The sequence below is a fragment of the Rhinoraja longicauda genome, chromosome 27, assembly GCF_053455715.1.
Source record: "Rhinoraja longicauda isolate Sanriku21f chromosome 27, sRhiLon1.1, whole genome shotgun sequence".
NCBI classification, from domain to species: Eukaryota; Metazoa; Chordata; class Chondrichthyes; order Rajiformes; family Arhynchobatidae; genus Rhinoraja; species Rhinoraja longicauda.
Genome location: NC_135979.1, coordinates 4,370,074 through 4,381,590, shown reverse-complemented (window position 1 = coordinate 4,381,590; position 11,517 = coordinate 4,370,074). Strand labels below are relative to the sequence as shown.

The 11,517-nt window shown below is 49.5% G+C and overlaps 1 protein-coding gene across 2 annotated transcripts; it reads left to right on the top strand.

The window, feature by feature from the left end:
- The first annotated feature begins 3,513 nt into the window (after nucleotides 1-3,513).
- On the top strand, nucleotides 3,514-11,068 carry LOC144606865 (uncharacterized). 2 transcript variants are annotated; one of them, XM_078423308.1, is made up of 2 exons: nucleotides 3,514-4,272; nucleotides 10,682-11,068. In XM_078423308.1, the coding sequence occupies exons 1-2, from the start codon at nucleotides 4,234-4,236 to the stop codon at nucleotides 10,997-10,999; spliced, it is 357 nt and encodes a 118-aa protein (XP_078279434.1). In that variant the 5' UTR covers nucleotides 3,514-4,233; the 3' UTR covers nucleotides 11,000-11,068. The 2 variants fall into 2 exon arrangements, with proteins under 2 accessions (XP_078279434.1, XP_078279435.1); XM_078423309.1 differs by lacking the exon at nucleotides 3,514-4,272 and adding an exon at nucleotides 6,290-6,376 and having other exon boundaries at nucleotides 10,719-11,068.
- Nucleotides 11,069-11,517: the final 449 nt, after the last annotated feature.

The following is an 11,517-nucleotide window of genomic DNA, read 5'->3' as shown; positions in this document are numbered from 1 at the left end:
CCCCGCACACTAACTAACTAACTAACTAACTAACTAACACGACCCCTACACGCACCAGGAACAATTTACTTTAAAAAAAACCCGAAATCAATTAACCTACAAACCTGTACGTCTTTGGAGGGTGGGAGAAAACGGAGCACCCGGAGAAAACCCACGCGGTCACGGCGAGAACTTACAAACTCCGTGCAGACAGCACCCGCAGTCGGGACCGAACCCGGGTCTGTGAGGCAGAGCCTCCACCCGCACCCGGACCCGGTTAATTGCCCTCTGTAAAATTGCCCCTGGTGTGCGGGGAGTGGATGGGGAAATGGGATAGAAACATAGAACATAAAAACATAGAAAAATAGGTGCAGGAGGAGGCCATTTGGCCCTTCGAGCCAGCACCACCATTCAATGTGATCATGGCTGATCATCCACAATCAGTACCCCGTTCCTGCCTTCTCCCCATACCCCCTGACTCCGCTAGACCCAAGACCTAAATCTAACTCTCTCTCTTGAATGCATTCAGAGAATTGGCCGCCACTGCCCTCTGTGGCAGAGAATTCCACAGATTCACAACTCTTGGTGATTTTTTTCCTCGCCTCATCCCAGGCTGATAATCCAAAGTGTTGCTGAGGGTGTGCTTTAATGTCGGTTTAAACATTAAACAGGTGCCTTGGCCAATATTCATCCCTCCATCAACATGTCTGGAATACGAAGACCTCATCTGATTTATATTTTATCACATCGTTGGCTGTTGGACTCCTACATTCCCAACACACCCGCGTTCAGAGATGAACTGAATCACTCGTTTAGTTCAGAGACACAAGCGCGGAAACAGGCCCTTTGGCCCATTGAGTCCGCACTAGGGACAATGTTTACATTTCCACCAAGCCAATTAACTTACATGTTTGATGCACGTTTTTGGAGTGTGGGAGGAAACTGAAGATCTCGGGAAATAAAACCCCATGTAGGTCACGGGGAGAACGTACAAACTCCGTACAGACAGCGCCCGTAGTCAGGATCGAACCCGGGACCCTGTCGCTGTAAGCGCTGTAAGGCAGCAACTCTTACCGCCGCGCCACCGTGGTCTATAATACACCACATAACTAGTGTGAATGGGTGATAAATGACCAGCATGGACTCGATGGGCCGAAGGGCCTGCCTTCCGAGCTGTATCTTCAATCAATCATTCTCTACATTCTTGTACAAGTGTATGTTTAGCCTGAGGTAGACCAAAAAGCTAGGAGTAACTCAGCGGGACAGGCAGCATCTCTGGAGAGAAGGAATGGGTGACGTTTCAGGTCGAGACCCTTCTTCAGTTTAGCCAATTCCTTACTATCTCTTCCATTGTTTTTAATCTCGTACTGAAGTCAGATCAACGATTCCCCGTGACTACCGGGGCAAACTGTCCCTGTGTTAGATAGAACTACCATGGGCCCATTGCTTTACTTTAGACGTTACTTCAGAGATACAGCGTGGAAACAGGCCCTTCGGCCCACTGAGTCCACACCAGCCAGCGATACACACTATCCTAGACACACTGGGGACTATTGGTCTTTACAATTTACGGAAGCCAATTAACCTACAGCACCTCATATTTCACTTGGGCAGCTTGAACCCAGTGGTACGAATATTGATTTCTCCAACTTCAAGTAACCCCTTGCTACCCCTCTCTCTCCGCCCCTCCCCCGTTCTCCGACTAGTTCTACTGTCGTACTGATTAAATATTACAGATTGTGTGCCTCGTTGTCACCTTCCCCTCAGCCAACAATGAACCATTCCACATTTCATTAGCATGATCTGCTTTGATCTGTTGTTTTCACACCTTACCCTTCCATATCTCTAGACTCCCTCTCCCATGACTCTCAGTCTGAAGAAGGGTCTCGACCCGAAACTCGACCCATTCCTCCTCTCCGGTGATGCTGCTTGACCCGCTGAGTTACTCCAGCATTTTGTGTCGATCTTTGTATAAACCAGCATCTGCAGTTCCTTCCTACACAAAGTATCAGTCTAGTTTATTGTCACGTGTACCGAGCGAGGTACAGTGAAAAGCTTTTGTTGCGTGCTGTCTAGTCAGCGGAAAGACAACACATGATTACAATTGAGCTATTCACATTGTACGGATCGATACATGATAAGGGGATAATGTTTAGTGCAAGGTGAAGCCAATCAAGCATCCGAGGGTCACCAATGAGGTAGATAGTAGTTCAGCACTGCTCTCTGGTTGTGGTAGGATGGTTCAGTTGCCTGATAACAGCTGGCAAGAAACTGTCCCTGAATCTGGAGGTGTGCGTTTTCACACTTCTGCACCTTTTCATCTGTTTGGAGAGGGGAGAAGAGGGAGTGGCCGGGGTGAGACTGGTCCTTGATTATGCTGCTGGCCTTGCCGCGGCAGCGTGAGGTGTAGACGGAGTCAATGGAAGGGAGCAGATCTCTCTACATCATCGTTCTATATCTCTCGTTTCCCTTTCCCCAGACTTTCAGTCTGAAGAAGGGTCTCGACCCGAAACGTCACCCATTCCTTCTTATAGACAATAGACAATAGGTGCAGGAGGAGGCCATTCGGCCCTTCGAGCCAGCACCGCCATTCAATGTGATCATGGCTGATCATTCTCAATCGGTACCCTGTTCCTGCCTTCTCCCCATACCCCCTGACTCCACTATCCTTAAGAGCTCTATCTAGCTCTCTCTTGAATGCATTCAGAGAATTGGCCTCCACTGCCTTCTGAGGCAGAGAATTCCACAGATTCACAACTCTCTGACTGATAAAGTTTTTCCTCATCTCAGTTCTAAATGGCCTACCCCTTATTCTTAAACTGTGGCCCCTTGTTCTGGACTCCCACAACATTGGGAACATGTTTCCTGCCTCTAACGTGTCCCAACACCTTAATAATCTTATACGTTTCGATAAGACCTCCTCTCATCCTTCTAAATTCTTGTGTAGGAAGGAACCGCAGATGTTGGTTTAAACCAAAGATAGACACAGAAAGCTGGAGTAACTCAGTGGGACAGGCAGCATCTCTGGAGCCATTCCTTCCCTCCAGAGATGCTGCCTGTCCCGCTGAGCTACTCCAGCACTTTGTGTCTATCAATGGAAGGGAGGTTGAGTGACGGTCTGGGCTGCTCTGAACTCAGGTACAATGGGGCACTTGTGCACGGTGAAAATGTAGATAGCCTTTGCTTCTTCTCTGTTGGGTAGAATTAACTCGCCCATCAACGGGGACAGAGAAAGGCCCGGGGCATAAAAAGGGAGCAGAGAAACACAGCCTGTTAGAGTGCCCGTGAATCCAGCCACTAATCCTCACGATTCCACAAGGGGTGGGGAGGGGAGCGGACAGATCTGACAGCGACTCCTCCCACCGGGTGGCACTGATCGGGTCTGCTCTTTATTTGCACCGTGTGCTGGATGAATGATGTGTTCAGCCCAGCTTCCAAACAAAGGCAGCAACATTTCAGTCTCTGGACCCGAGCAAGCTGTGCGCCTTTGTTCCCCGTCTCCAATTATGTGCATAGCATTACCTTGCATAAACATAGATATTTGGTGATGGCAAAAACCTGCTTCAAAAATGAAAAAGGTGGGGGCGGGGAGGAGGAGAAAATAAAACCACAATCTGCCGCTGCTAGGGTCGCCAACTGTCCCGTATTAGCCGGGACATCCCATATTTTGGGCTAAATTGGTTTGTCCCGTGCGGGACCACCCGTGTCCCATATTAGGCCCGCGGGCCGCTGTCAGCCTGGGGCAGTGTAGGCCCGGACACTGTAGTCCCGGACTCTGTAGGCCCAGACACTGTAGTCCCGGACTCTGTAGGCCCAGACTCTGTAGGCCTGCACACTGTAGGCCCGGACACTGTAGGCCCGCACACTGTAGGCCCGCACACTGTAGGCCCGGACACTATAGGCCCGCACACTGTAGGCCCGGGGGCCGCTGCAGGCCCGGACAGTGTAGGCTGGAGGCCTGGGTGCCGCCTAATGGAGGTTGCATAGCAACCCGCCTCCCGGCCCAGGCGGCCGCCATTGGTGGTGCAGGAGCGCGTGGCCGCTGGCGGAGCACGGGGCGGTGTTTGGGAGTGAGGGAGTTGGTGCCCCCCTCACCACGGCTGAATCCCCAATTTGGGTTTGCAACTTCTTCAGTCTTTTATCTTTAAAATTGGGTGAACAGAGGAGGGAGGGAGGCAGGCTTGACACGGGCCTGACCTGTGTGTGACATCAGGAGCGGGAACGACAGCTGGGAGAAGGCACTGTTCGGAATGGATGAGAGGGGATTTTATCGAAACATATAAGATTATTAAGGTGAGTGAGCATGCATGTGGCGTGTGAGTGATCATGCATGTAGCGTGTTGATCTGCACAGTGTATCTTTCGTTCGCCTGAGGTATTGGGTTGAATTGCTCCAAGGACAGAAGCAGAGACAGTAGTAGCTTTGATTTCCCACACAGTAAACACAGTTCTGTTCACAGCGGCAGATGCCATATGTCCCGTCAGCAAGCCAGGGCAATGTTAGAACAGGTGCCAAGAATGTGGTCAAAGAGTTTTGATCTCGCTGGGAGAACATCAAAGTTGGTATCAGGCGGATTATATACTCAGTGTTCAGGCAGGGAGGCTTTGGCTGAGTGTTTGCCTCTCTGTGTCATACGGTCAGAAGTGATAGGAGCGGAATCAGGCCATTCGGCCCATCAAGTCTACTCCACCATTCAATCATGGCTGATCTACCTCTCCCTCCCAACCCCATTCTCCTCCCTTCTCTCCATAACCCCTGACACCCGCACTAATCAAGAATCTATCTACCTCTGCCTTAACCCTGTGTGGGAGGAAACTGGAGCACCCCGAGGAAACACTCACAGGTGACAGGGAGAACGTGCAAACTCCATACAGACAGCACTCTGTAGTCAGGATTGAACCCGGGACTCTGGTGCTGTAAGGCAGCAACTCCACTGCTGCGCCAACGTGCCACCCTTTGTTCGTTGGTTCACTCCAAAGGTTTACAGGAATCATATTATTGGTCAGGATGTGTCCTCTTTAGAGGTTCATAAGTGATAGGAGCAGAATTAGGCCATTCGGCCCATCAAGTCTACTCCGCCATTCAATCATGGCTGATCTATCTCTCCCTCTCAACCCCATTCTCCTGCCTTCTCCCCATAACCCCTGACACCCGTACTAATCAAGAACCTATCAATCTCTGCCTTCAAAATATCCATTGACTTGGTCTCCACAATCTCCTGGGCCTTTATGTTTTCGTTTTTTAGATTTAGAGATGCAGCGAGCAAACAAGCTTTTTGTCCCACCGAGTCCGCGCCGGCCCGCAATCACCTCACACACGAGCACTACCCTACACACACTAGGGACAATTGACCAATTTTACTGAAGCCAATTCACCTACAAACCTGCACGTCTTTGGAGTGTGGGAGGAAACCGGAGCACCCGGAGAAAACACATGCAGGTCACGGGGAGAACGTACAAACTCCGTACAGACAGCACCCATAGTCAGGATCGAACCTAGGTACCTGGCGCTTGTAAGGCAGCAACTCTACCGCTGCACCACCTTGATGTCACAAAGGTCCACTGAAGATGTTGGGGGGGGGGAAGGCTGGGGCTGAAGATTTTAGTGTTGACTGCAGTTGGGAGCAGATACGGTTGCCAATTGTCCCGTATTAGCCGGGACATCCCGTATTTTGGGCTAAATTAGTTTGTCCCGTAGTGGACCGCCCTTGTCCTGTATTAGTAAGGTTGCCAACTTCCTCACCCCCAAATAAGGGACAAAGGGTGACATGGCCGCCCCACGTCCCACGTGACCTCACCCAGCCAGCGGCCACGTGCTCCCGCTCCACCAACGGTGGCCGCCCGGCCCGGGAGGTGGGTTGCGTTGCACGTGGGCGCTGGCTGGGTGCGGTCACGTGGGGCGCGGGGCGGCGACGTCACCCTCTGTCCCGTGTTTGGGAGTGAGGAAGTTGGCGACCCTAGGAGCAGATGAGGCGTCACAAGCAGCACTGTGACCTCACAATGCTGTCCCATGAACACTGCGAAGGTCAGGTGTCCCTGGCCACTGTGTGTCTGATCCTCACCCCTGAGCGCACTTGTCTGCCGCTTGCTCCCCTTCTCGGCGCCAAATGGCCGCACTCCTCTCCGAGTTCTTTTCCTCCCGACGGCCCAGTCCCCCCAACCACTGCGAGACCACCGGGTGCCGAGCCTGGCAGCGGGTCAGGACGGAGACCATCCCCAATGACTTCACCAGCAAGCATTCTCGGTCCTGGTGCATGCCTCAGTCTGCGCAGGATAATGACGTGAGCTTCCTCTTCGACAATGTGTTCTTCAGGGCTTTCCTAGTCGCCTGTCTCATCATCCTGATATGTTTCGGCATCAACTTTCTGAAGAAACGACGGATTCAGAATACACTCATGGTTAGTTGTGAAGACAAGGAAGCGTGTGGTTTACTTGGCAATTGCTGTTTGGAAAACATTAGTGTGACGTCATCTGATTGTGTGTTTAGAGGGATGTGGGCCAAACATGGGGAATTCTCTGCCACAGAAGGTAGTTGAGGCCAGTTCATTGGCTATATTTAAGAGGGAGTTAGATGTGGCTCTTGTGGCTAAAGGGATCAGGGGGTGTGGAGAGAAGGCAGGTACGGGATACTGAGTTGGATGATCAGCCATGATCATATTGAATGGCGGTGCAGGCTCGAAGGGCTGAATGGCCTACTCCTGCACCTATTTTCTATGTTTCTATGTAAATAGAACCAGCTTAGATGAGCACCTTGGACAGTATGGACGAGTTGGGCCGAAGGGCCTGTTTCCATGCTGAATGACTCTATGTGGAAGCTTAGATGGGACATCTTGAACAGCATGGGCTGAAGGGCCCGTTTCCACGCTGTAAGACTATTTGGAAGCTTAGATTTAAAAAATCTTTTTTTGAAATCATTTGTAAGCTGAGGTGGGGCGTCTTGTTCAACATGGTCGAGTTGGACCAAAGGGCCTGTTTCGTGCTCTGTGATTCTATTTAGAGAGTCCAGGATAAAACGTCACAAGCTCAGAATGCAGGGTATTCCATTTAGAAGCGGGGTCAGGAGAAGTCTCTTCACCCCCAACGTTGGTGAACACATGGCACTCACTTCAGTGGAGTCCACGTCATTAAAAGGTTTCCTGCAGAAGGTTGCGATGTTACTGAACAGTAATATCGGGACAGGCTGAGAAGGTAGGAACTGGATACGAGTGGATGATTAGCCTTGATCACGTTAAATGGCGTAGCGGGACTAAAGGGCTGAATGGTTGACTCCTATTTTCAGAGTAAGTTCATAAGTTCTAAAAGGACGTGGTGGGTTTGAGGAGTCATGTGTGAGGTGTGGACTTCCAAGACTGAATGAGTTTTTCCTCGGCGAAATGTCCCGTGCTGTTTTGCACTACGTCCAGATACTTTAGAAATTTTAATGTCAGTCCTCCCTGCTTTCTTCTTGAAGGCGTTGACTGGTACTAGGGTACCTGGCCAAATGGTCACCCTTGGCATTGGTTGGACTAGTCCCGACACTCAATCTTGGATGGTGTAACATCTCAGTCCGATCCTCAAGTCAAGTCATGTTCCTGATGCCAGTTCATCCTTACTTTCGGTAGGGTTAGTGGAAAGAAAGGTCCAGGCCCAAGGTGTGGTCTGCCCATTCCCTCCGCAGATGCTGCCTGGCCCACTGAGTTCTTCCACCAGAAGATGGACACAAAAAGCCGGAGTAACTCAGCAGGTCAGGCAGCATCCCTGAAAGAAAGGAATAGGCGACGTTTCGGGTCGAGACCCTTCTTCGGACTGAGAGTCAGGGGAAAGAGTAACGAGAGATATAGACGGTGATGTGGAGAGATGTAGAACAGATGAATGTTTAAGAATAAGGGGTTGGCCATTTAAAACTGAGATGAGGAAAAACTTTTTCAGTCAGAGAGCTGTAAATCTGTGGAATTCTCTGCCTCAGAAGGCAGTGGAGGCCAATTCTCTGAATGCATTCAAGAGAGAGCGGGATAGAGCTCTTAAGGATAGCGGAGTCAGGGGGTATGGGGAGAAGGCAGGAACGGGGTACTGATTGAGAATGATCAGCCATGATCACATTGAATGGCGGTGCTGGCTCGAAGGGCCGAATGGCCTCCTCCTGCACCTATTGTCTATTGTCTATTGAATGAAAGACATGCAAAAAAGTAACGATGATAAAGGAAACAGGTAATTTGTTTGTGGTTCCATCAGGATCAATAGTGCTGTGCAGTGGCAAATATTAGTTTAGCTTAGTTTAATGTATTACTGTCACGTGTACTGAGATACAGTGAAAGGTTTCTATTTGCGTGTTATCCAGTCAAGGGAAAGACAATTTCTCAAAAGACAAAAGGCAGTTGCCTCGTAGTTCCAGGGACCCAAGTCCAATCCAGATCTTCAGTGCTGCCTATGTGGCTTACACCATTTCCCCTGTGACCACATGGGTTTCTCCTGGATGCTTAAGTTTCTTCCCACATTAAGTTTGGTTAGTTTAGTTTAATTTATTGTCATGTGTACCGAGGTACAGTGAAAAGCCTTTTTTTTTCTTGAGCACTATCCAGTCAGCGGAAAGACTATATGTGATGACAATTGAACCATCCACAGTGTACAGGATAAAGGGAATAACGTTTAGTGCGAGATAGAGTTCGGAAAAGTCCGATCAAAGGCAGTCCGAGGGTCTCCCCAAGTAGGTAGATGTATAGGAAAATAACTGCAGATGCTGGTACAAATCGAAGGTATCACAAAATGCTGGAGTAATTCAGCGGGTCAGGCAGCATCTCTGGAGAGAAGGAATGGGTGACGTTTCGGGTCGAGACCCTTAAGGGATGAATGTAAATGGATGCCGGATGATGAGCTGGGACTAGATGGGCCAAAGGGTCTTGTTTCCCTGCTGCATCACTCGATGACTCTATTTCTCAGGATAAGGTCAGCCTCAACAGTAACAATTTATGCAGCAACTTTAACAGGGTAAAACATCTCAAAATGATTCAGGAAGCTGTTGACTTTAGACCACAGTGAAATTTGAAAGTCGGGGTGAGCATAAGTGCGGTACAGTAGTGTGGCTTAGAGAATTAGAAAGTCTTACAGCGTGGAAACAGGCCCTTCGGCCCAATTTGCACACACTAGTCCCACTTACCTGCATTTGGCCCATATCCCTCCAAACCTGTCCTATCCATGCACCTGTCTAAACGTTTCTTAAACGTTGCAATAGTACCTGCCTCAACTACCTCCTCCGCCAGCTTGTTCCATATACCCACCACCCTTTATGTGAAAAAGTTACCCCTCATTCCCCTGCGCTCCAGTTTGTAGACCAAGATGACCAAGATGCCTCAACTAAACTTCCAAATGGCATCATTACAGCATGGGGCACTGTGAAGTGCACATGGAGTTAAGGAGGAAGGGTAGTCTTATCTGTGTGAGGCACTGCATTACATCCACAATTCTCTGCAATTTCATAAGGCCTCGCTCGGCCGGAGCTGTTCCCAAACCAAGCTGCGATGTAATACAACTGTAGGCTTTCTACAGTGCATCTGTAGAAGTTTGGAAGAGTTGTTGGAGAGAACTTCATGAGGATGTTGCGAGGACTTTAGGTGCCGAGCTGTGTGGGGAGGTTGGGCAGGCTAGGACTTTATTCCTTGGAGTGCAGGAAGCTGAGCGGTGATTCTGCAGAGCAGTATAAAGTCAGATAGGAACAATGCACAGTCTTTTACCCTGGGTAGGGGAATCATTAATCAGTGGTCATCAATTTTGTAAATTTCCCCCGGTGTGGGACGATTAAAGGAATATATTATCGGTTTAAGATAAGAGGGGAAAGATTTAATAGGAACCTGAAGCGGCCCCTTTTTCTCTCAGATGGTGGTGGGTGTATGGAACGAGTTTTCAGACAGCAGGTAGTTGAAGTTTACTGTTTACAGGTACAGTAAACGGATGCAAAAGACACCTGGGCAGGTACATGAGGAAGAAAGGTTTCGAGGGAAATGGGCCAAATGCAGCAAAATAGGACTAGGTTAGAATGGGGCATCTTGATCGGCATAGACGTGTTGTGCCGAAGGGTCTGTTGCCCCACTGTATGACTCTGTGACATGCTGAACCTCCGTAGTTTCCTGAAGAAGTCGAGGTGTTGGTGTGTTTTGACAGCTCTCTGTTAACACGGTGGCGCAGCGGTAGAGTGGCTGCCTCACAGCACCAGAGGCCCGGGTTTGATCCTGACCTCGGGTGCTGTCTGTGCAGAGTTTGCACGCTCTCCCTGTGACTGCATGGGTTTCCTCCGGGTGCTCCGGTTTCCTTCGAAATTCCAAAGAAGTGTGGGTTTGCAGGTTAATTGGCTTCTGTAAATTGTCCCTAGTGTGCAGGATTAGACTATGGACTTTGGAGGTACAGCACGGAAATAGGCCCTTCGGCCCACCGAGTCAGTGCCGAACAGTGATACCCCATACACCAACACCATCCTACACACTAGGGACACTTTTACAAACCTGTACGCCTTTGGAGTGTGGGAAGAAACCGGAGCATCTGCAGAAAACCCACGCGGTCACAGGGAAAATGTTCAAACTCTATTCTGACAGCACCCGTAGTCAGGATCGAACACGGTTCTCTGGCACTGTAAGGCAGCAATTCTACCGCTGCGCCACCGCTGGTTGGCGCGGACTCGGTGGGCTGAAGGGCCAGTTTCTAAACTAAACTAAACAGCGATTTGTTTCTTGCAGAAAATATGGGATAAATATGCCTCCATTTTGAAAATAGGGTCCTCCTCGAACAAAAAGTACCTGAAGAACGAGAAGAAAAGGAAAGAGATCAAGCGTTTCCGCAGAGGGCTCGCCATCCAGGAGAAGATCATGCGGAAGCTCCAGCAGATGGAGATGAAGATCCGTGACATGGAGGACATGATCATGAAATTTGCAAAGAAGATGACCCGTCGAGTGGCGGGCTCGGAGTGCACCAGTCGATCCTCCAGTTGTATCTGCTCACGGTGTCACACTCCTAGCGTCTGCAGCACAGAACCAGAATCCCACCGTACAGTCTGAAGCAAACCCCGACCCACGGCAGATGCCCCAACCCATGGCAGAAACTATCAAGTGTGAAACTTATGTCAAGGCATGTTGCAACAAATCACTTAAATAATCTTCAACTTGTTGAATTGTCACAGTAAAGGACTTTTTTTATTGAACGTACCAAACCTCATATGTTGTTTGTTCATTATATCTGCTTATTGGTACTCTTTCTCATAGAGTCATGGAGTCATGGCGTGGAAACAAGCCCTTCAGCCCAACTTGCCCAACACCAACCAACATGCCCCATCTACACTAGTCCCACTTGCCTATATCCCTCTAAATCTAACCTATTCATGTCCAAATGTCTCTTAAATGTTATGATAGTCCCAGCTTCAACTACCGCCTCCAGCAGCTCGTTCCATACACCCACCACTCTTGTTGATAAAATGTTACCCCTCAGGTTCCTATTAAACCTTTCTCTCTTCACCTTCTCTGGTTGAAAATTAATTTAGTTTAGTTCAGAGACGCAGCATGGAAACAGGCCCTTCAGC

Excerpts from the sequence above, each read along its gene's own strand:
- LOC144606865 (XM_078423308.1), top strand. The coding sequence starts at position 4,234 with ATGAGAGGGGATTTTATCGAAACATATAAGATTATTAAG. Across the intron at positions 4,273-10,681 it reads AAACATATAAGATTATTAAG|AAAATATGGGATAAATATGC; the intron begins GTGAGTGAGCAT and ends TGTTTCTTGCAG.